This window comes from Argopecten irradians, chromosome 2 (assembly GCF_041381155.1).
Source record: "Argopecten irradians isolate NY chromosome 2, Ai_NY, whole genome shotgun sequence".
Taxonomy (NCBI): Eukaryota; Metazoa; Mollusca; class Bivalvia; order Pectinida; family Pectinidae; genus Argopecten; species Argopecten irradians.
Window position 1 is genome coordinate 28,172,826 of NC_091135.1, and position 26,860 is coordinate 28,199,685.

The following is a 26,860-nucleotide window of genomic DNA, read 5'->3' on the forward strand; positions in this document are numbered from 1 at the left end:
AAAATGGCCATTTATCAAAATTTGTGTATAGAAAATCTACAAGCATGCGCAGTACAAGTCTAATTGTTTGACATATTTTCCTTATGACAACTTCCTACAAATTGAGACATTTAGTATTTGAAAATCACAAAAACTCTTTGATTTATGTTGAAACGAGGCTTCAAAGAGACTGAAACTTCACCACAGCAGATCCTTAATGTACAGTACTGACACATGTTATGTATCGCTAGCTGGATTTTTTTCGTAAATAAATCGACATTACATATAACTATTCAAAAGTTATGTTATGGAGGTAGACAGGCTATAAATAAGTTAATGGTCGTGACAGCATTCTACACCATATCTAGACAACATGCTCCTAAACTGTAACCTTTCAGGATACCCCATCGATATGTTAATATTGTCGTTTATCCACAATCAGATATTGCCACATTTAGACCAAAAAAGGTGGGCTATGAACATAATACAAATCTATCCTCTCGCTCGAGACGCGTCTTGAAGTGCCAAGGTTTGATACATTTATTAGGCAATCGTATTAAACTCGGAGGACAAATTGAGAAATAGATGGATGTCCGGTGCCTACACAAATATTGACAAGTTATGAATTACTTCCGGAGTTTACAATTACTATCGTGTTTGTTCACATCAAAAAGAAAAAGTCGGTAGTCATAAAGATTTGTTTTTTAAATCGATCAACGTTATGATAGCATTTTCGATGAATTTACTTTGCCAAATTGTACCATATTCTTCTAGTTAAGTTACCGAACGTCATTTGCGTTTTCGGTTTACGTAATAAAGAGTCAGAATAATTAAGTTAGGTTGTCTAACATCAACTTCGACATCCTACACCAAACAGTTAGAATTCACGTTAGTGGAGCATACATCAACAACAGATAGAGCATTTTACAATCTATCAGAAGGTCCAAATCAAATTAAACTACAGAAAATGTATCACACAATCAGCGAACACTTGAAAGGGCTGCGTGGAACGAACAGAATGGAATAACGTCAATAACAATAGGCGAAATTTGATATACAAGCCTAGCAAGCAATGATATTGACTTTCCACAATATTCGCAGAAGATTTATCAGTACGTATCTAAATTCATTATCTCCGACAGTGTATTGCTTCAAATCAAAAGTCATGCGGCGTTTGCAAACGCTTTCGAAAAGCATTGAATTTCATGTAGCTATTTTGCTTCAGGGGTATTAATATAAAAAAGTTGAATGTTCAACTAATCGAAATGTGAAAACAGTTAATTTTCAATTCAATAAAGTACTTCTGTGACACTTTGGCCTAGATAAGATATTTGTGAGAATTTTGTGGATTAAGGTCGTACCATTGTGTCATACAGACGTACGATTCTGTATCTCCGAAATAGCATAACATATTTTGACAATGTACCATCACTGCCGAATCCTTGAAAGCCTACGAAGCATATTTACTTATTCCTTTAAGGTTTATAACTGTTTAGTTTGGTTTCTGGTGCTCGTATGCTTGTCTATCTATGATACATCTACCATTCTCTTAAATTGCAAACTCATATTTAAGCCTCAAACCGCAGATTTTCACCACTAAGTGTTCGTCATTTAGTTGTGGTATCTAATACCCCACATAGTTCGCCGCTACCTCGCCATATTTGTTTGAAACAGTACATTATCTAATTACGCTGTCTGTCGACACCGATCTGTGCGATATGCACTCACTTCCGGTCCTTATCACGGCGCGTTCGATTGATGTCTTGTTTCTTCAAATCACAGCTTTACAGAAATTGCCTCAAAACAGCTCTTATCAAGTGACAAAAAATTCCGAACCAAAGTCGTCCGGTTTCAATGTCAAAGATAACAAGAAACTGTGTAGATCAAAATAGCATCGCCATAGCAAATATGTTTTAGCTCGTTTTCAACATAAAAAGTCTGAAAACGTTTATAAAATTTATATTTTTCTCGGGAGTTGTACAGCAACATCCGGCAATATACCAGAAGTTTAAGTTCACAATGAACTTTATTTATGAGAGCTTTTTTCTGAAATAGTTCAAAGTTACATAAGTTATCAAGCACCCATATACATGTACTATCCGACTACTATGTGTGGCTGACTCACTCATTACGGTCTATAAGTACTTGTGAAGACTAGATTATATATAAAACTATTATTTATTTGGTGGCTTAATTATTTCTTTTTCCATATGAATTAAGCAGTCATTATAGTAAAGGTGGCAATAGCTTGACAATAATACGCATTTACACTCACAAATTGGAATAAGAGCAACATAATGTACATTAATGTAATATCCCTGACGGTTGTCTTGATGATAGCTACACTATAGCACGACTGCTTCTAAATATAAAGCTTCCCCGCGGTCTTCAGGCGTTAAATGTGGATGTTAATACTCTATATAAAAGTTGTTATAGGACCTTTACAAGGTTATTGAAAACAAATCTTATATATCACTATCGACAGCAAGAAAGCAAGGCTGAGGTTGCTGTAAAGAAATAATGATATAAAATACATACGTTGACCGTTCGTCGCAATCTTCTCCGAAGAGTCTCGAGACATATGTATCAAATCAAAGGTGACAAAGAATAATAAGTTCAAAGTTTTTACAATGTTTTAAAGGGACAATTCAATGAGGCTTATTATGTTACATAACTATGAAGCAAAATATGACATAAATGTATTGTTCTACATTTCTTATGAAATATTTAACAAGAAATATTGTCAAATTCCACAACATTGTTAAGTATTTTGATTGATACCGTTGAAATTCCAAATCGTTGATCAGGTATAAAATGTATTCATTATACCCATATCCGAGCCAAAGTAACATACGTTAACCAAATGCAATACATAACCCCTAAGGTATTGGTGAAATTATATTTAGACAAGAACATGAATTCAATAACGTAAAAACACTTCTGTAAAAGCGATTTGAGTAGTTCTAGACAAAAGTTTCTTTAATACAAAGGCAAGGGCCAGGATTCGGCATACAAACCATCCGACCACAATGTGTAATGGCGGACAGCAAGTTAGTTTGATCATTTCGCAGATAATTTTTGTCATCGAAGCAACAACATTGAATATTGCAACAATTCTACTAAACAGAACATATGTATACCCCACTACAACGGAAATATGAGTATTTTGCTTCTTTAATGTGTTATATAAAGCTTTAATTAATAAGGAATTTCATATTCAAATAACATGCATTATATCAATGCTACACTGTTACAAACAGAATGGATGTTGACAATGTTGAAATGAAAAACACACAAGATTGATTTTACTCATCCCAAAAAGAATCTATATCGATACCATGTCTTCACAAATCAAGATGGTAACAGTAACTAAGACCACATTTAAAATGTCGATAGCCTGTGTAGATTAGATTGCGGTTTATAAGACATTAATTCCTCACTGACAGAAGAGTTCCTCATCAACATCTGTTGCTGCCTTGTTTTGTCAATAAGGCTTGGCACTGCACCGAAATACCACAGCCCTTGTACCGGTATTGGGGGATATAGGTCGGAGATTGGAAAAGTCTCGATAGTGTTCGAGGAGTTCGGTTTGAGTTGTTAGCATTCCAATTGTTTCTGAATAAACATGAAACATTGGGGATGAATGAGACCAAGCATAATGTCCGTGAGGCCTCAGTTTATGATAACAAAGTACCTTGCTCAGGGAATTCGAACCAGGGGGTATTATTGGGATTAAGGCGAGTAGCTGTATGACGTCACAGCACGCTCTGACTCCTAAATGTAATGATTGCAGAAGGAAAAAACAGTTCAGTTTGAAATTTGGTCGAATAAAGTTGATTCCATGCTTAAAAGTAGCATTGTTTTCCATTACTACTTAGGAAAAGAACCACTTTACGCTACGTGTGGAGGGACATCGACACTTTGTCCTATAGCTACCGTTTTCACTACATTTACCCCAGACGTTCTATATAGTAAAACCATATCGTAGAATCTAAATAAAATCTTTTTAATTGGGGTTTTGCCAAAAGATTAAATTGATAAGGCTTTCACAACTGGGAGAATTAATAGCTATTAACACAATATATTGGTCTTATCGCGTGATCTCCTTCGTGATTAGCCGCACGTGAAGGGTGTTGTGTGGTACTTTGTTATCGCGAGATCTGAGTGAAATCTCGCGGATCAGTGAGAGTTAGCGCATGCTGTAATAGCGGGGTGAGTGACCCCGTCCTGTAAATGGAAACAGGTGTTCCGCTGGACTGGGTGGAGGGTCGGGTTACACCCGCGGGTTTGACAGTTAGACTTGACGGAATGCAATGTGAATGGGAACGTACAGTGTATGAGGCAACTGCAATTTGACCCTAAGACGTCCTAACATACGATAATGTACACGATGATATATGTATACAAATTGATTAGGATGTCCCTACATATCAACAAGTGGCCGCGGTAGCATTTTGCATTTAAGCGCTCCCTCTCTGGTCGTGCGTTCGAATGCCGCGTGGAACAGTTTCGAGGTAGACTGACCGTTGGTCGGTAGACTTTGTCTGAGTGCTCCGTCTTTCATCCACCTTCTTAACCTGACACGTTCTTAAATGATCCTGACTGTTATAAGCACTAAACGAAAGATACATAACCTAGGCCATAAATAGGATCTTACATGAGTGTTCATTTCATATGAGATTTTATGAAACGAGTTGAGAAGTTTTTAATTTCGAGAGCTTTGGCGAGCAAAAATTAAAACTTCGAGACGAGTTTCATGAATTCCACGTCAAAATGTATTCAGAAAATGCAGCGGAGGCCGCAATTTTGACCCGCAGTCATCGAAATCCTGATGTCACGTCATTTTTCCTGACGTCATTTTATTGTTTCTGTCTGACGTCATAATGAATTCCTAGTCAATGAAAATCGCTTCAGATCATATTACACTAGGCCTAGTGACATACGGAAAAATATTACATGAGCGAAATCACTGAATATCAGGCGGATTATGTGATAAAAATATATAAATGTTTTCTATATATAATTTTGCCTAGAATAAGTAATCTGACCACGTATGCTCTTCTTTCTTATTTGAAAATGGTATTCGGTTATGGAACTTAAAGTAGAATTGGCTATTTGTACTATGGTAAGTGTAATACGGAAAGCAGTGGTCACTTCTATATAAAAGTCACTTTATAATCATGCTTGATTAAACTGGTGATAAATGAAAGCGACCAACTTACTTATTGGTATATACCCCGGGGTACCATTGCTCCGTAATAAAATGGCAGACACGAAGGTGTGTGTAACGCCTACTGGGGACGGCAGGAGAATGACGATCAGTCAGCAGCCTTGGTAGGATGTACGCTTTGGTGTAAAGCAATTTTATTCCATCAAAAAGATATGTCAGTCACTGGTGAACTGTCGCTATAGAAACAACCAGGCGATCGTGGTTCCCGCGTAATTTGATTAACCATCATTAGCCGTCATCGGTCCGACAATGTGCGTTACAAATCATCATCACTGTCTGACTGCCTTACCTTTATAATTATTGGACGGTATAACAGACCTAGCGGAGACGAAATGTCACATGACAGGCCTAGAGAGACGAAATGTCACATGACAGGCCTGGGGAGACGCAATGTCACGTGACAGTCATGGGGAGACGCAATGTCATATTACAGGCCTACAGAGACGAAATGTCACATGACAGGCCTGGGGAGACGCAATGTCACGTGACAGTCATGGGGAGACGCAATGTCATATGGCAGGCCTACAGAGATGAAATGTCATATGACAGGTGTGGGGAGACGACATTTCAAATGACAGACCAGCAGAGAAAAAATATCACGTGACTACAGAGATAAGAAACAATAATGATCACATGTCATTGACTTCTATTTAGAGGTGCATTGAATCATTGTACATAAACATTTGATGTGAACACTAGACTTAGAAATACATTTTATCTTGCAGACACAAGAATTGACGCAACACGAACCGAATCAATTTCAAAGGAGATAACTAACGACAGTCTAATCCTAAGCCACGTGCCTGCTTTAGAGAGGTACAATCCATACAAATCAGCATTGTCTGAATATATATATAGTTTGATAAAAAGGATGTGCTATTGAAGTTTTGCATTTACATGCCATAGTGTGAAGACAAAGGCGTTCAAACTGGGGATAACTTACAAAATATCAAATGTGTGTCACTCTTAGTCAGACCACACCTGCTAATCGCATACGTGAAGCTCTGATAATGAGGCTGCTGTATTATTCATCAAGTTGGATAGTACCCTTGTAATATCTCATAACATTCTCCTGTGATTCGAGACTGACTTTTATGTCACACAACAATGTCTATATTAGGTAAATTATTATTGAAGTGAATGGGGAGTCCAAGAGATCTGAAGCGAAATCGATAGACAATATCGCATTTATGATGCTAAGACTAAACTTATACCTAATCATTAAAAACTTTCAGCTGCATATTTAGGTTAACTGTTATTCATAAAGACTAAAGACTACCAACATATATCGTCAAGCACGCAGCTCACCGACCGCTGTGTAATTCGATTCATAAGTAATAGGAATATTCCTTCTTCCCTGGTTTGGTACAAAGGTACGAAATGGAGAGTCAGTAACATGTATACTATAACCTGATAGTACCGTATTCTGAGTACACTTAAAATGACTGGGCGGCTGGTGGCTAAACTTGATTACAACTTTCACATTAGCCTAACCAATCGATTCAAAATGGCTCTTTATTACCCCATTCCAGCCATATTTTCTGTTCATGTCAAAACCAATGATGGTCAAGTGTACCTCGAATTTCCAACGTCCGTATCGGACATACGGCCGGAGAATAAAGGGCCGCCCAGGGAATGCTACAGACTATATTGATGGATCGAGTCATGTAAAACGATACTAAAATCTCGGCTTTACAGAACAGTTACCAAAACATAACTCCGATAAAAGTACCACGTCAAAAAACGGGATGTGCCTGGGTCCATCAAGGTCATGTCGTCATCTTGAATTATCTGTGCTGTAGTACGCAATAAATAAAAAGATAAAAAGATCAATGAATATAAAACGATAAATAAGAAAGAAAGAAAAAAATCTAACTTTAAAGATTCTCCACCGCCGACAGAGCATAAATGATATTCATCATTTGAACAATAATTGGTTTTTAATCGTGTATACATATGTCTAATTAGCACAAAAATAATATAACATAATCTATTTTGCCTTTGGTGCATGCGCAATCAGTACTTCATTCCATATAGGATATAGTGTCACGGATTTTTTTCGGGATGCAATTAATTATTTTTCATATTTTTAACTTGAAGTAAAATTAGAAGCTCGAACTTTTTAATGGTGGTAATGGTGTAAAGTAAGTAACTTTTGTAACTGAATAAAAATATTAAATCGTCTGCTCCTTTTTTTTTGATTGTGAAAAAATACCATTTGTCAGCGGTGGAGCATCTTTAAATAGCTCGACGGAAATTAGTCAACAAAATTTAAAACTTTGCGGGTTCGCTTCCAATGGCATGGCGCTGGTCGATGCCAAAAGATATATGTTATATGCTACATATATATCTATGTACCTGTTGGCATATATTTATGCGACATAACAGGACCTTATACTGTCTGAAACGAGAGAAATTTTAAAACGTCAGTATTTGATATACAGACATAATACTAATAAACGGTGTTGGTGGTCCACTAACTCGATCTGTCGGTGTTACATGCGTCAATGCTCAGTAAAACTCCGGATAGCAGAATTACAAAGCGGGGCACGCAATCATGTTAAAACAGTTCTAACATGTTTACAGTAAATTGTGGGGCACACTTCCTATGATTAGGGCGAGGAGTCGTGTAAATATCTCGTCATCTCATGTTATCAAAAAATGGCAACATGTATATCTTCGCTATATATAAGACTATTTATATAATTAACGGCTCTGTGGTGACGGGAGTGTTCTGTTATAATAATGATGACAAATCAGCACGTAACAGTGATTCCTTTACAGTTTTACATGTGTCCAGAATGTCGAGGTATCTGTGGAGTGACACTCCCCGACACATTGGTTATAGATTGATTATCTTATCCTAACAATGTGTTGATTCCAGACTATAGCATATAAAATTAATGTACCTTCGTAATTGTTTTTGCAATTTCAAAACTTCGTGAATTATAACTGAAGAAACATCAATTGACATTGAAAGTATTGTTGAGCATGTTCGGAGACAATCATAATAATAAGAGGAGATGATATAATGTAACGAACATTATTAACTGAGAAATTATGTCAAATTAATGGCGAAATATCAGTTTTAAAAGACAGGTAAAGTATGTTTAGTAGCGCAAGATGACAATACTGATTTATCAGAGTTTCTTCCCTTCAATATCCGTATACGGAATAAAATAAAGGGAAGTGACTCTGACAGATCAGAATGCAAGATGACATACATATTATCCTACATGGTATCCTAGCCTCCTTTATAACCGGAACAAGGACGTTAAGCCCCAACAATCAGTCAATAATCCTATACAGGAAACTATCTCTCGCTTCAGCCACATAATACTCGGTGTTCTTTTTCTCTGTCACAAGTCTCGCGATTCCTTTACTGCTTTTTTTTTATTTCTCATCGTCCTACTCTGGGGAGCAAGATAAACTTGAACATTAAATTCTATCATTATCCTGTTAGCCTAAAGTTCTCCCTACGGGGAAAAATCCATCCCAAAATAAAATATGCTGCAGTGCTATCTCGTGTCTTAAGATTTTAAAGTTCATTTAGGTTGAAACATGAAAATTGTTTTATCTCTTTCAAGCCGATCGATGGCAGTTTGTTTGAGTTATATGTATGGTTAAACTAAGCACAGCGGGTACCGCTACAAACCGCTGGCTTCCTGTTCAAAAAGGGAAACGAGGAAAAAAAGAACCGCGCGTGCTTTTCATATCCACATATAATCCGTTCGTCCATTTCTATGGCATGAGTGGAATACTTCAATCCTAGTATAACTCAATTCTGATCGAGCTGTATCAGATCGCTGGGACAAAGAGTAGTCCAAAACAAAAGATCTTACACGATCTTTATATAAATGTATGTTGTTTTGACTCGGTTACGTCGACATAATAAACATGACCAATCATTCATGGTTGAAACTAAGAGCACGGGGACAGTTTCACAACTATAATATGTTTTTTTTATGAAGTGTTATCACAACAGGGGTTATTTATGGTGTAATATCACGATATATTGTACCCAGCCTTTGACCGAATAAGACGTTTTATCTTGCAACTGTCTCACATACCTACCGATGACTACTGCCGGCTAATCTTGTGCTTTATATCAATACGAAATAATTTATCCTCGACACGGAAAGCCGAGATGACTCGGCAAAGCCTCGTCATCTCGGCTTTCCTTAGTCTCACACTAAAATAAACCTATTGCAAGATACTAACAATGTTTTCTCTATAAGGCATACACTTTTATTACATAACTTTAAAATCGCGTTTTTTCGAGATTAGCGTTGCTTTGTTTCGACTATACTAATACGTTACTGGAACGAGCCTTACACATATGTGGGACATGTGTTGAGGAAAGCCACACGATTAGACCTATCCAGTGAATTCTGGTAGGGTGAAAACGTCTTTGGCTACTAGCCACCAACTCATGTCGATACAGACCAGATACAATTAGTATCCTTAATACACCATCAGGCGGTGAAGACAATGGCCAGTTCTGGACACAACCTTGCTGTACCTTGTCATACTAAACACGACTTAGTCCTGTTTTACATCCAATTAACACGTCACGGTCATGATCAGTAGTCCTTAAAATGACTACAGAAATGCGCATGTGTGTTTGTACGCCCTAGTAACAGCCAGGGTCATTTTAGGACTACAAAGTTTAGGAGGTGTGGGAAAGCAAGAGAGCCAATAGAAAACGAACCACTGAACTACGATCAGTAGATGTCAAGTTGACAATTACTCCAAGTGAGTTTCGAACATGCTACCCACAAAAAGATGGGTTTCTGTGTCGGAAAATCGCAGCATATAGTTAGATTCCTCGTTAGTTATTGAATTTCAAGAATTAAGAATTATGTCAGGAGAATTATGTCAGGAGTTGTCTTTCGTGATTCAAATGTGTTGCTCCTTTTCTTGTTTTGTGAATAATGCCACACAGTCATGTCTTACTCGTCTAGATCATTCAGTCATTAAATCAAACTAAACGTACCGAGTGAGTAGTGATGGCTGTTTAGACCATCCCAACCCCCTGTGTGGATTTTTCGATTTCAAACTCGGCGATGTTACCGTTATCGCCACGCAGGGCCGACAGATGGTCCGTGCCAATGGTGTGTCGTGTAAATTTCGGTTTGGCGCGCGCCATCGGGGCAAACGTTCAAGACGATATCAAACACATGTTGATTGATAAAGATCACATGTAATGGTGTGCAAATAGCGGGAGGGGTGCACTGGTTCTTTATAGGATAGCGGGAGGGATGCAGTGGTTCTATAAATATAACTTCTTTTAGTTTCAGTATATAACCTAGACGTAGTTTGTGCATCTGTTGACAGAGATCAAGCGATAGCGTGATGAGAACAGTAAAGGTGTCAAATTGCATGAGGCTTAATTACTGAATTATAGTAAATGTGTTATTCTGATATGTATGCATGTACACCTATGTTCTAATTAATTACAGTAAACCAAAAACGTGCTGATTTATTGCATATATACTGCACACGCATGGCTGCAACATGGTTTCAATTTCAAGGTTACTTCCAATATCAGAAATAGCAGCACGCAGCTATATTTTACACAACCCTTTCGTGTGTTCATGTGATTGTACTTTCAATAGTCGATATACGCTTTTAGTCTTTGCTCATGAATACCAAATAGTGTTTCACAATCTATTTGAAAAAGGAGGAAACTCAAGTACTGAGATAGAAATATAAATCAATGGTAGAAATATGTAATGTCCATTCTTAGAAGAAGCTTTTCTATCTACTTAAAGTATCAGTATCTGATTTACTTTAAATATATATATTTATTCTTCTAACAAAATTCTACAGACAAAATGGCTAGTTCGGCAGTGTGTGTTAGTGAATTTGGGCAGTAATATCCCTTGTACATCCTCTCCCCCTCAATTCGATCGCTTTATCCTTACTGTACACAACTATGACCGTCTAGAGGAAACAGGAACTATGGTCCAGACAGACAGACAGGATGATGTTCGCCGTTAATAACCTCCGACAGCTGGTAACCGACTCGGCTCGAACCCGTGACGTCCAGCTGCATGGCAATGCTCACTCCTGCGTGTAACGTCAAATGGTCGATAACGATCAGAGATGGGGTATCACAAGTCACTAATACAAAAGTACATAAACATATCCAGGAGTCCTTAAAACTGATCTGGACAGAAGAGAATCAGACAGCCGCTAAACGAACCGGACAGACGGGGTCAAGGAAGGAAGGAACAAGGATGAGACGGGCAGTGGTGGGAAGGATGACAGTACATTGGTGGGGTGAGGGGGTTAGCAGACAGGGCAGAGGGTAACTGTAGAAAAAGCCTACGCTGGACGTTCAAAATTAGGAAAGGAGGAAGGAAATGTTGAAGCAGTTTAATTAAGTTTTGAGATGAAGGCAAGGGGTTGAGAAAGAAAGACATAATGTATACTGTTGTGTTGATAGGCTAACTTGATGCTCAAGGTATAGGAGAGTAGTGGGAGAGACCACATGTCTAGCAGTAAACTCTAGTCTAGTTTGAACTCATTTTAAAGTTTAACCAGAATCCTGAATTCATTAATTAAATAAAGTAATGCAAAGTTCGTATATAAATAAGTAGGTTCAAAAAGGCCGACAAACCTAATAAAATCGATAATACATTCGGAAATTCGTAGAAGATGGAAAGAAAATGGATGATATTTATAGCAAAATGATCCGATCCAGCAGAAATGGCGATATAAAGAGGCGGAGAGGACAGAGGAGACTTTGAGGAGTCTATGAGGAATTTATTACATACAATTGTGTAATTAATGTCTACGTAGTGGCAGGAGGTGTAGTCAGAGATAGCTATAGGTGGCGCCTCTGTCGGCAGCACATCTGGTCTACCTGACCCATTTCTTACAGTTAGGTACATGTTACTTCATCGCCAGGTCTCAGATCCAATCAATGCCACCAATGGAGATTATAATGAAATGTTTAATCCGCTTAAATGTTGATCCTGTCCAAACGGTTTGTGTGGGCATGTACAGAGACAATATTAGTGAGTTCAGAACTCCAGAAATCGTTGGACTACACTATTCGCCCCCTAATGTATGCAATCACACATCATTTTTGATCATTTATTGGTCCAACATAGATGCAACAAGAAATAACTTTAAACATGCTTCATACACGATAACGATAATGTGATCGTGTTTTCGTCATTGCATATTTCCATATCGCTTTGGTCAATGAGTTTGAGAACGTGACGGTGCCCGATCATTTCCCAAGACCATTTGAGATGCATACCTGGAACTACCATGGGAATGCTATATGTGTATATAGACTAACTTGTGAATGTTACGGGGATACCAGAATGATAAATAGCTTACCTATATCGGCTACACGAATGGTAAGTATCGAGGCGTGATCAATGGCGAACTCTAAACGACTACACGTGTAAATATCACAGGAGAGGAACGTGTACATCAGATTGGTGATCTGACACAAGGCCAGGTTATAATGTTCATACAAGTACATAGAAAAGGTCGTGTTGGTGTTGAAATGACCACACGTAAGGTCAGCTTGCCGTTTAATTTCTCAAACGTAATATCAAGATAATGCTCACCTAACCACAATTGTCATTTCATTCTGTGGAAAAAAAACGATGTCATGTTGCTTGCTGATCAACTGAACACACAAATACGATAGATGTTATGTTAATCATAAGGTGTTGTTGTTGTTAAATTGAGAAATGTAAAAGTCACATTGCTGTTAAAAAATTAACCTGATTATTGTTAACGTTAATTACATATAACAACCGATCATGCTGCCGTTTAACCTACTAATAACAAAGAGACCACCTTCTCAATAACAGGGTATATCATTTTAATGTCGACAATCATACACTTGTACCTTTATGACAAAATAACAAGCTTTATTTCTCACGCTTTTCCTTAAATATGGACGCCCTCTGCCCAGATAGTGAATGTGAAACTTTTCCTGAAATTACACCCCGCGGTGAGATAGAGAATTCTAGAGTTCTTACTCCCCAATACTTATTGGTGTAGATAGTGACGATATGCTTGTTGTCTATGAGACGGACATTCCAGAAACAAACTCTCGTCCAGTCTTATTAGCTTCATATCATACACCTGGTCTCGCGTAGAACCTGGCAATGGGGGATAGATAAAGGGTGGGGGAGGGGGCTGGTGATGGGGTGGCAAGTAAACAACGTGAAACAAGGATAACCAAGGGATGGCAGGTTATTATAAGCGAGGTGAAACAGAGATGACCATGGGATGGCAAGTAAACGAGGGAAAATAGGGATGACCATGGGATGGCAAATAAGCGAGGGAAAAACAGGGATGACCATGGGATGGCAAGTAAACGAGGGAAAATAGGGATGACCATGGGATGGCAAGTAAACGAGGGAAAATAGGGATGACCATGGGATGGCAGGTAATTATAAGCGAGGTGAAACAGAGATGACCATGGGATGGCAAGTAAACGAGGGAAAACAGGAATGACCATGGGATGGCAAGTAAACGAGGGAAAATAGGGATGACCATGGGATGGCAAGTAAACGAGGGAAAATAGGGATGACCATGGGATGGCAAGTAAACGAGGGAAAATAGGGATGACCATGGGATGGCAGGTAATTATAAGCGAGGTGAAACAGAGATGACCATGGGATGGCAAGTAAACGAGGGAAAACAGGAATGACCATGGGATGGCAAGTAAACGAGGGAAAATAGGGATGACCATGGGATGGCAAGTAAACGAGGGAAAATAGGGATGACCATGGGATGGCAGGTAATTATAAGCGAGGTGAAACAGAGATGACCATGGGATGGCAAGTAACCGAGGGAAAACAGGAATGACCATGGGATGGCAAGTAAACGAGGGAAAATAGGGATGACCATGGGATGGCAAATAAGCGAAGGGAAATAGGGATGACCATGGGATGGCAAATAAGCGAGGGGAAATAGGTTTTTTATGAAATGAAGAGTAAGAAAAGAGAAACAAACCTATGAAGGAGAGGACAAACATCAGAGGCAGGGGCCTGACGATGAGAGGGCTAGTACATGTATATGAGGCCATGATAGGGCAAGTAAAGGGTGGAAGGCGATCATACACTGAAGTTCATACAATGTAATCCCTCACAGACGAAAAAGTAATCAATCTTACATATAATGATAGTTTTTGATTAAAATGAAAAGAAAGTCCTTATTTTGACAAATTTACTGCGGATTGTCGTGAAAGTAAAACCATGCTGTATATATGGAACATATTGACCCAGACAACCTTCAGATGCGATCGCTGTCTTAAGAGTCAGATGAATCATCTCGTTTCCAATATTCATACTTCACATATAAAACAGAGGATTTTCATACATTCTTTCCCGTGACCTTTGATCAATGCTTTTGGCAGAGGAAAATTAATGTCTCTACGACATTCCACGGCATCACATCACTTCGGTCACAAGCGTTTTGTTGACGCTGACTGAGGTGTTATATCCGGTGGTGTGTGAATTGATGACGGGGATTGATCCAGACTTGTTACACAACAACAGACGCCTCGAAACAATTCGGAAATGTCTGGGATCCCGAACAGTGACCCTATAGAAACCCGTGCCAAGACAAGCGGATAGCAGCGCCACACTACGGATATTTACTGACCATTAAGATGGATTAGTTGGACATGTTTCCGTTAGATGGCGCAATAAGGCACCATCCAATTTTATATGTGTTACTAACTTCCAGTTTGATATTTTTCCAAAGTATGTCAATACAATATGATATTCGCTGCCATAATGCCGTTAACTCTACAACGTTAGCCGTAAATGACTTGCCAGTATCCGCAGTTAATAGACTATGTGTTTTGTTAGATTGCTACAAACAGTCGCCTGGTTAACACGTTATGTTAAACGTTTCAGTAAATTGATGTCTATTACTGACGCTACAGCGGAACTGGGATAGGACCAAGCTTCTAATTCTAGACTCATCATACTCAAACCTTACAGCAGAACCGGGATCGGGCCGAAATTATTTTTCTATACCAACCACACACAAAAGTACAGCGTATTTTCTCCCATAACACCGTTTACGCTATATCGTTTTATAGGAGCTGTCTGTTCTTATTTCCGCCAATGTCTCATTTCTCTCCGTAGTTTCTTACATACTGCAACTAATATATCATACGTACCAATATTGTAATCTCGCTTGTAAACGCAGCGTCTATGAAGAATATGAAAATTGTATAATAGACTTAATGTTTGACATCGATGGAATTAGTTTTATTATATGTCTATATAATTTGTTCATGGTCCATTATCAGGCTTACATTGTGGCACACACTTAACTGACCAAGACACTATTGTTTAGAAGATATTGGATACTTGACGATCTTTACTCTAGGTGATGATATTGAATATCAATGGTCTTAATTAAATTCTATTCCTGAGATCAGCATGTGTTCAAGCTTCTACGTCGATTTGGCAACTACTCAAGTGCACACTGATTTGATCTCAAGAGAGACCATTGACGTAAACACAAAGCTTAATTTCAAACATATTACTAACGCATGCACAAATCAGAATGTCAAGCTTCTGAAACACTCTGATGTTCTGAGTTTTAACCTTTCCGAAATTGTACACGGTGATGTAGCTGGAGGTTCGATTGACCCCTACCTGTTTCTGTCTGCAGGTAAAACTCGACTTGATTAATGTGTAGCTCTCTGCTTTGATTATATGTTGAAGTGTGCAGAACAATATAAAACATTCAGGGCAGCTTAATGTCCCTATATTAGATCAATAAAAACACGTTTTGCGACTATATCGGGCGGTTTAATTGCCGACTAAATTACAGTGTTGGTACCCCATTATCCAATACCGAGAATACCAAAGGTGGCCAGATCACAGGTCCCCAGACTGTGGCCAGTGGAAACAGACAACGTCAATAGTCTGACAGGAGGCTGGCAGTGGTAAGTGGGCAATGAACGTCGGATCTGTCGGCCTGATATGTATTCAATTAATAGAAATTTAACTGGATCAAATAGATCGATAGTTTATGTATTGTAGCTAGGGCTTTCGGTCCTCGCCACAAGATCGTTGGTTTCGGTAAAATTTGTTTGTTACCGTAAAAAAATAAACATATTTTACAACGTTACATTAAACATACGTAAAGCATTGTGTATCGCTTGGAGTTGTCCTCGACACATTGAGGATTATGTCCCTATCCTTTTGTTCCGTGTACTGGCCAAGCGACGCGTTATCACGATATGGTGTGTTTCGACATGTGTCTTGTCATGACATTCAACAGTGTTTGTTAATATTCCACAAACAGTAGTGGGCCCACTGCAGAAAAAAAAGATGAAAATAACATAATATACTTGTAACCTAATCATCGCGCCGATACGACACAAAATGTAAAGCGGATATTCAAAATGTAGTATAGCCTGCGCAACTTGACAACAAAGATAGTCAACGTTGCGCTTGTTCAATCCCATTTTTGTCCTTGAAACGTGTTTTTTCTCGATCAATAATTATGGGATCAAGGTCCTTGCTGTGTAAGATAGAAAGGGTCAGAAAACCAGGTTGGTCCAGATACAGGAGGATAATGGACATTTATAACACGGATACAATGCGGCGAAAATAATTATGGAATCAGAAACATTAGATTAGCCAAGACTATGTGTCTAAACTATCTGACGATATTATGTATCACTGTGCGGAGTAAACAAGAGAGGGGTCCATGAGAAATGACGCTTTATGACAGGAAACCGTTAAAAGACATTCACCAATGTGGCATCGAAAGACAGTTTCGCACAAAAGTGGACCGGAAGTACATGTAATTAATGGTGCAGTAAAGGTCCAAATCGTACACGGCATGTCGCCATTTTACCTCTCATTATAGGGGTGGCGTGTGACACACACCTTACTCAATCTATGCCTTACACTGTATCGCATGAGTGTTAAAATATATAGGTTTAAACGTGCTGATTAGTTAGCACATTATCTGGTCACTGGACCAGTAGAATGACTAACTTTTATCCTAACAAACCTTAGTTTCTCTCGTAAACTACTACACAATTAATCCGGGCTAAGGTTTTAATCATTTGAGAACATGTTATCGTGGTTATGGGAATAAAAGACTGATAATCATATTTCATGTCACTATTGTACGTGGTAACCAAATACATGGGGAGCCATTATACACTGTCTCTGTAATGAGGTGTGAAGAAGTCGCACATCTTATTCAATATATGGCTTATAGCACACCTCGTGGGCGTCATCATGTGTTAAACAGGAGATATTGATTCGTAGTCAATTATAAAGTGTATATATGTATGATCAACATTCAGTATGCAGGGGCCCCCCCCCCCCCCCCCCCCCCCCCCCCCCCCCCCGTTCCCCAGGACGGGGGGCAAACATGTCTTTTTGGCCCCCCATTTTCACCGACTGAAATTTTCTAAAAATGCTTATTATTTGAGAGAGAAAAGGGTCCTCCTGCACATTGTTCGTACTTCATTCTAGAAATTTTTTCGCTGCGCGGCGCATTTCCTAAAACGTTTTAGCACATAATGTCAAACATTAATAGGCCTAGTCAAAATTCAATACACAGAACTAGACTAAAAATGTCCATCAAAGGATTCTATGTACTACTTACAAAATTTTCTCTTAAAAGATCAATTTGTTTATGTCTTAGCGAGACAATTAATTCTTTTTTTATGTTACACAACCATGTGCCGATGGTGTGAAACCGGTGTATTCAGATCGAGTAGGGTTGCATAATATTTTGACGACACAATTATCATTTCTAAATGCAAGCAGCTTTAAATCGAAAAATTACCATGTTAAGAACGCTTTATAATCATTAAAATACATCGTAAAACTCATCTCAGCCATTCTAAACCGTAATTTTTCCCCCATTACGTTTCATCTTCCTACACTACTGGTATGTCTACCAAAGGTCATTAGATAATGTGGAGACCGTAACAGTGATTTCTACTGCTCTCTGATTCAAACAGAAAGGTAGTGAGCTGTTGTGTCAAAGTGTCTGACAGATATGTGTGTAGATGTCAGCAACAATAGTATTAATCTACACCAATCACTACCTTCATCTGCAGCCTCCGACACAGCTGTAAGAAGCACGTGCTGTATGCACAAAAGCCGTCAGTATGTTATTCCATTAGAAACAAAGAAAGACAAAAACATCGATCTTAATCTCTCTACAGTTTCCCTCTTTTCTCAAAAGATTTCATGCCGTTAACTCCTAGATACCATTCATATATTTTAAAGATGCTCCACCGCTGACAAATGGTATTTTTTCACTATTAAAAACAGGAGCAGACGATTAAGTATTTTTCTTCAGTTACAAAAGTTACTTACTTTACACCATTACCACCATTGAAAAGTTTGAGCTTCTAATTTTACTTAAAGTTAAAAATATGAAAAATAATTAATTGCATCCCGAAAAAATTCCGTATCACTATATCCTATATGGAATGAACTACTGAATGCGCATGTACCAAAAGCAAAGTAAATTGTTTTTTATTATTTTTTGTGTAAATTAGACTATTATATACACGATTAAACACCAATTATTGTTCAAATGATGAATATCATTTATGCTCTGTCGGCGGTGGAGCATCTTTAAATAGACTCGGATTTCCACGCGACTCAAGAAAACACTTACTTAATTGATCATCCTGATTTGTATTTTATATGTCAAGTTATGACGATTTTCTTAGGTATTGCCAATTAGACCCAAAGAAGGAAATTAATCTTATATAAAGCCTAGTGGTCATTATACAGAGGTGGTCGCTGAGACTTGCTTTACTGCACGTATGTGTATATGCCAAGTTCACATGTTGATCGATATTGAGAATAAAAAAAATATTACAGCTCTTTGGGTTCCGAAAACTTCTCCGGCTAGTTTACCAGCTGGAGGCTATAGATATAGCCTCAGTATACAAACGATGAGTGGTCTCTTTGAACCAGATAACATTGACCGTTGTGACCTATATGACGTATACAGATCTCCCCAATAACCATACAGTAACTTAGAGCTAATAAACAAAATGACACGAAATGAGGATTGTCCGTGAGGCAAGGGGTTCATGAGTGTTCGTTCGAATGAGTTGTCGACTCTAGAGGTCATGAAGTCAGCGTGTCGCAATTTTGTACCTAATTTCATTTTGAAACGCTTTTTTCTGGAACGGACCAGATAAACACTTTATAATACATTCTATATAGCGTTTTACAGCAACACGTTTAAATGTCTATGAAAACAAAACCACAACCATTTCGGTCCCTTCTAATTAATGTCATAAACCATAGTGGCCCCAAACCATACCCGATTCTCGTGTTCCATATCCACCTCCGGTCATCTGACTTTGTGTTCGCCAGGAATTAGGGCAAATATCAATACCATGCAATATATAATCACCGATGGCGATTGCAATGAAATGATGTTGATGAAGCAAACCAAACTATATAAGAAGCTGATCATATTCAGTTCCAGACGGTTCATTAATACGGCTTCGCAACGCCCCCAAATATTCTCTATTATAGTGATACCGGAGGTGTAATAAGGGTTCAGTTTCCGGTTTGACAATGTTTAATCATACCATATGACATTTTGTTGAAAATGTATCGATTTTCTCCAGGAATAGAAAGTGAGAGAAGATAAGGTTGAAGGTCAGTGGATACATTGTAAATTGAATGTTTAAAAACGTCCTATAACATTATGTTGTGATAGATGCAAGGTCATGACAATAAGTACGAGTAACTATGGAGACGGAGTAAGATCGCGATCGGAGCTGCAAAAACACGGATTCGTCGGGGAAAATAAAGTCTAGCAGACAAACGCAAGTCGTTAAGACCCAAAAGGTTGGAGAGTTCACGCGTATTTATACATATTTCTCTTTGTGAAGTTGCCAAATCCCGAATCTGTAATCGTGAATGGGGATGTAGAACGGTCTATCTATGTAGGTTTACAAGGTTGTTTTTTTATGAAAACAATAAATAGAGTGTGTTACATGTTAAAAGTAATCCCTAGAAACCCATCTGCGTAGTTTAAACAATGGTGTGCTTCCAAATGTGTTTTTAGACTACGCAATTTAATTAGTTTGTTCCTATTGGATACCTAATGAGGCTGACAGTTCCCGAGTATTCAATGCGCAGTGTGATGTTTGTGTCGCATGGTAGGGTCACATTACAATCCCGCCAGGTACTGGTCACCTGAAGTAATTAGCACGTCAAACTGCTGTTAACCGGGAACCCTACATGTACATTGTCATTACACCGTAACAACGGTCATGTGCTATCCATTGAGTCAGGTTGATGTATTTTTGTCTTTTCTGTGGAATAGGTATGTAGTTGGTTATCGATTCTTGTAAATATCAACTAAATTAAACGCTATATTTGGTATATCACAAAGTGGCACCTTCATAGGTCCATGTGACGGTGTCGTTGATGAATTAACGATCACTCGTCTTTCCGGAACGCCTGGTCTGTTATGTGTAACTTTGATAATAAACACAATCACAAATTACTTTTTAAAAGTGATAATCATAAAAACTCACCTGTCTCCAAAGAAATTCTGGATAGTTGTTGGCGATCAAGGCGGAAACGGCGATGTGACACACAGGAAGTAAAATCCCACTTATTATTGCCACATACGTCATTAATGGCATCAGGGAATAGATCATAAACACCACAAACATAACCTCCCATACACCATCCAAAGGGCCCAACAGGGGGCGCTCACGGTCGGCAACATCAGGGTCCAGTTGTAACGGAAATGACATCACACCAAAACACAATAGGAATATCAATAATAGATAACAAATGACCTTAAAATAAGCTTCCTGCATAAACCTGGTGTGGAGAAATATAAATATAACTATAAATATCACACATTGTATGGCCAGATAGATCCCGCGCACACTTAGACTGGCCGTGTACACAAAGGTAAGGATAGAGAGGGTTGCCGTCAGCACCATGAGGACCACCAACATGTAGCCAATGGCCGACTGCTGAAGCTTGAAAACATAGCGTTTGTACAGCTTCTCTAAGTCCTCATTATCAAACTTGTGTCGGTTGAGGACTTTCTGGAGACCTGACTTAGCCCGATGCTTTAGCATGGGTGTCGTCTCAATGCTGCTCCGGTCCCCCTCCTCCATACCGCCGACCATCATGTGGAAATTCCGGTTATTCACTTCCGGTTAATGACTTCCGGTTAAATACTGCCCCTCTCCATGCCATTCACGACTCTCCATCATTGATTCCGCAACGATAGTCTGTAAAGATAGAATTCATAACATCATATGAGCAGAATTCGTAATAACAAGACGTGTTAAGAGTTCGAAAACTCGAGTGGGATGGATAGTGATCAATATTTATTTATCCATCCTCCACATTAGATCACTATGAGCGTATGACTGCTGTACGGGGTACGTGATGATACAGGAACGAAAAGGAAACATATACAGCTTGCCCTTACACATGTGATAAACCTGGTGACAATAAATAAAGTTATTCCAACATGCATAACGATCCATGAAAAGTATAGAACGGTCTCTGTGATTACATTTAATATCAATGATATAGGACTGTAATATGACTGAAGGCAAGGCCTTAAAGGGCGCAGCCAGATTTTTTAATATGAATCATGCACGGCATAGGAAGAGCGAAACTCTACTTGTTTATTTTATTTTCTATTTCAAGTAGAAGACATAATTTAGAAATAAAAGGACGCACTTTAAACTATAGATGTATATAATGTAATAATTGTCTAGCATACTCTCAAAGAAATGAACTCAAAGATTCGGATTTCTCTGTGTCCATTCAAGGCCTGGAGTGTCGCGTATGCGAATCCTATAATTTCGCGCCATTTGTTGACGTTATGTGACGTCATGATTCCTTGTGCTCGCCTTCGCCTTGGTGGATATTTTGACTGCATTCTATAGCTTTTAATTTTAAAAATGTTATTATTATTATTTTAAAAATAATAATAATAATGTTTAATTACTCCTGTTATGCATTAAAATATATATTTACTGGGAGAGCAGTACCGGAGCAACGCACAAACTCCCCATATGTATGAAAAAATGGCGGCCGCAAACTGAAGCTGTCAGTGTGTAGGATTGAATTTTGAAGATTGTGTTTTTTCTTATATTTTCGTGTATCTGTTACCTTAGAAGTGCTTCGCACTTCGTACACTTCGGGCACGAAGGGCTGCGCCCTCATAACATTGTTCTCTTCTTCTGGAAATCTACTTTGGAGGTCCCGGGGGAGGGGCAGAGGGGGGAGTTTAGTACTTGAATACATAACTATAGCTAAAAACTCCTAGTGTAAAAATGACATTTTTAATTAGCTATCGCATGTTCTGTCGTTTTGGGCAAGTTAAAACTTGGTCCATTTGTACAATTTGTATGAAGGACCGTGTTATTTTATCGTTTGTACAAAGTCATCAGTTGGTCACCTTATTTGCCATATGTATATAGAATCTAACAATCAGAACAATTAAGCCCTAAACATCATCGACAGTTTGTTGTACATGTCTATTATAGCACTTGGTAGCGGCGATCTATTACAGTTATATCGTCACATGAATATTACTAAGTATGGAGTCCATTCCATGGCTGCTGAGTGATGTTGGATGTTTGTTTAGATACTTCAGAAGATCTATGACGTAGTTTGTAAGATGAAACAAAGCTATCTAGTCGGTACAAACATGCAAAATTCGTACGCACAAATATTTCATATATGTTTGATATCGGCCAGTTCATCTCCACTCGTCACTACAAAACCAAGCACTGAATTACAAGGTATCTAATTTGGAGCGTTTCATGGCAGCAGTGTATAACTAGAGATGTCGGAGTAGAGATAGCCAGTTTGTAACTCGGGCTTCGATTCCTGGCTGAAAAGGGTCTCTTAAACATCTCACCATACACGTAAAGCATACACAAACCAATCAATTTGTTTGGCAAGCGTTTATTACATGTTATCAAAAAGTTTGTTCGTGTCATGCATCATGGTAATAGTTCTTTGAAATCAGTTGCGTATTGCGTGCAACACAAAAGCCTTTCTCGTGATGGACAGAAATGAGTTTCCAATTTGGTCACAAGTAAACGATACTCAGACATACCGCTATACATGTTAGATAAATCATGAGCGTTCGCAATCTGGAGAGTGTGAACATAATCAGTTAAGATTTTGATGGGATGTTCAGTTTTACTTGTTAGTGGTTTTACGATCTTGTAACAGTAAAAGTTGACTCAGGAGACAAAAAAGGGGAGAAAAAATTCCATGTGTTCCGGTGTGTTTTGATAGACGGCAGCTGTGTTCCTCTCAACTTCACCAGACAATATTATTCTGTTATCATCTGAAAGGCACGATATATGTATACAAACGCAATTTTCAGGATTTCGAAAAAGATATATTTTAAGAATCATGCAGAATTGAAACGCAAAAGTATTTGTGAGTGCCACTGAAAGTATAACGCCACTTATAAAAATATTCAAAATGTCATAATGGCATAACACTTGCTACCGTAGATCCGAACTACACTTTACGATTATCATACCAATGACAGTTGGTATTACCACATTCATAGTTAATATGATAAGGTTATCATTGTTTTACAATCAATCAATGGCCGGAATTTACTTTGTCAGTATGTCTCCCGTTTAAACTGTTTGTACATCTACAACTGTACGTAGTTGTATATTGCATTCCAGCTGCTTATTGGTGATATTTTAATCATAAACGCATCATGGCAGGATGGACATTAAAATTATAAATATTACAATGGGATTTTCTCATTTTGGCCCAAAGTTACGCATGTTGGGCTTTTATACATGTTTCGTCAATAATTTACATTCTGCACACCAGGTTAGGTAAAAACGTGATATAATGTAATGAGGTTGTTACGTAAGTGACCAAGTTATACAGTCAGTGTTCTAAACGCAGATCGATACCAGCGTCTTAACGATCCGACTGGTCGTTAGGGACGACACATACTTCCTGTGTGAAGAGTTCCGCTGTGCATGCATTGACACCATTTCCGGTTAATCGGAATAGGTCGGTCGACGAAACTATATCTGAACTGATAAACTGGATAATGCTTGGTCTTAGTAATCACACTGTGAATTGTATGTACATTGCCCTGGAATAAAACATGGGGCAAATTCCTCTCAAAATTTTATCTAATAAGTGAAATTCGTGGAGTTAAACAGGGTCTACATCAAATGATGACTAATATTGCTGACAGACGATGAGATAGCCTAGGGGAGGGGGTGGAAATATCATCACGAATACAGATAACGCGGAGGATCAATGTATACAGTTATGTTTATTTCCCTACCTTCCACGATGTATAAATGTTTTATCGAAAACAGATAGCAGTTTAAATCTCGCCAATTGAATTCATTCCATATCAAACATCATTAAAGATACAGCAAACAAGATATAATGAAGTGAGCATGTGTGCGTGAGGCCCGAGTATGTGACTGATTTATACACTAACATACACTATCCAGAACCGACACTGGTAAATTGCGGTCGTCCAGGGTACAATGTAAATCGCGAAACTGTCCCTACTTTTTATTTCTATCCACAATCTAATGGCGATAATGACAGTGCGCAAGAGCCTCGAGAGTGGGTAATTCAATTCAATTAAATTCAATTCATTTATTTGCATTTTTACATCCACAAACAAGGATCGATAGCAAATTACAAAGATAACATTACATGTATAACACAATAACAATAAAACAAGAACAACTTATGCATTCAGCAAGCCCGCTTTCCTCAGTTCAAACGACTTTTTAATGAAGAGGCCCAAATCCTGCAGAAGTTGTGTTTCATTAGATGACAATGTCATGTGAAATGTCCAATGTACATGTATGTAACTACTAGTTCCGTTTCTTGGTTACAATATGCACATCCAGTTTAAAGAGTTAGTTGTATTAAACAATAACATTATGACAATTAACTTTACATTGAGAGTGTGAAGCAAAGTTTACACCCATCTCAGGATGCAAAAAAAAAAGATATTTAATCAATAATCATAAAGTAATAACTGCGTGCATTGTCTGGACAGAAAACTAGGTCACTGTGATCTATCATCACTACATACAGGCTATGGAAGTTTCCGGCTGATAAATCTCTCTCTCTCCGAGAGACAAATCACTTCCCGGGGAAATAAAAAGTTAAAACTGATTGAGAATGTGAATACAATGCTACAGCTGCGGAATTGAGTGTGCTGAGTTTTTGGTACAGTGTGTGCGTAGTAACGACTGTTACTAACAGATGGCGCTACGTATAATAAGCACAATTTTCACGTGTACTGTCATGCATGTACCTGTTAACGGTAATGTCTTAGTATACACAGCTGGTTGATAATTCGAGTGAGCAAAAGGCTCACTTGCTGAGGTACAATACTGTTATACAGTCACACACATGCATGTATTTACTAAAACATTGTCTCTACAAAATTAGAATTATCAATCATATTTGGATTTTATCAATTTAGTTAGTAAAATATATTTTAAGCTACTATAGAGTGTATAATGTAGCCGAGAAATCCTTACCGAAGACCTACACGTAGTATAGTCACATGATAAGTAACATCATGATGTATAGCGTTCGGTGGAGACTGGCTGGTGTCGTCGTGTCCGCGAATTAGAATTATCCTCCGACGTTAATTAATACAATCCATCATAAACCTCGTTACCGGGTCTCGTGTTTAGGTGACATTAACACATTCTCCGTAATCACACGGTAATTAATCCATCTCGCCAGATTGAATATTTGTATAAGGCACGGAATGAGTTTCCTGTTAGTACGTGTAGTAAGTTTATTTGAATTTGTACATGTATTTGGAATAATCAGCGACAAACCGCGAACTATAAGCGTTAATTCGTGAAATGAATAACGGTCTCAAAAAACGGTCTAACACGAAAAATAAAATATATACACCATGGTATTTCACAAAGAAATGGATATAACTGAGTTCCGAAAATGTTATGCAGTATAAACGACAAAATCAAAACCAAACAATAGAATACTCCAATCTTTAGTTGTAACGCGTTTAAGTTTGATCACCTACCGTAACATTGAAATACGCAATGACAGCACGCTCACTGAAACATCGAACGTTTAAAGCAATAAGCAAATGTTTCAATAGCTGACAGTCGCTTCATTACACGTTGCCTAACCCTTTGGCCACTCACCATAAAGCGATATGCTCAACATTACTTAAGATTTCATAACGCTAATCGTTATCAAAATTACGCCATTGAAGCCTGCAGAGAAGGACTGAGTTACCAAAGATCACACTGTCACCTCCGCTAGCGGTATCTCATTGTATTTGAACTGGCCAAGTAGAAAACTATTTCAATATTCCCGAAAAACGTAAACTGTGGTGGCAGTAAACTTGTTCAATTATGGACAACACGATGTAGGAAATTACCTTTAAATGTCGATATTTATCTAGCCTCTAGGGGTCTCCTAATTCTAAAGCCGTTCACTCGGCTAGAAGTCACATGGTCGTCGAACAATAAACGCTGGTTTGCTAGGTGTTGTGTACAAACACATACAGAATTTTAAATGTTCATTCATAAAATGTTTCAATGGCTAACCTGGCTAGTTGTCAGTATATAGACCTGCATCGCTG

The 26,860-nt window shown here is 38.3% G+C and overlaps 1 protein-coding gene across 4 annotated transcripts in view; it reads right to left on the minus strand.

The window, feature by feature from the left end:
* The window catches only part of LOC138315028 (uncharacterized), a 60,776-nt gene that overhangs the window by 27,424 nt on the left and 6,492 nt on the right, over positions 1 to 26,860 (minus strand). For 3 of the 4 annotated variants that reach the window (XM_069255749.1, XM_069255751.1, XM_069255750.1), the window contains one exon: positions 20,763 to 21,479. The exons of the other annotated variant lie outside the window; for it this stretch is intronic. In XM_069255749.1, coding sequence (XP_069111850.1) covers positions 20,763 to 21,377 — 615 coding nt within the window. In that variant the 5' untranslated portion in view covers positions 21,378 to 21,479. The remainder of the gene's footprint in view (positions 1 to 20,762; positions 21,480 to 26,860) is intronic. 4 annotated transcript variants of the gene reach the window in all.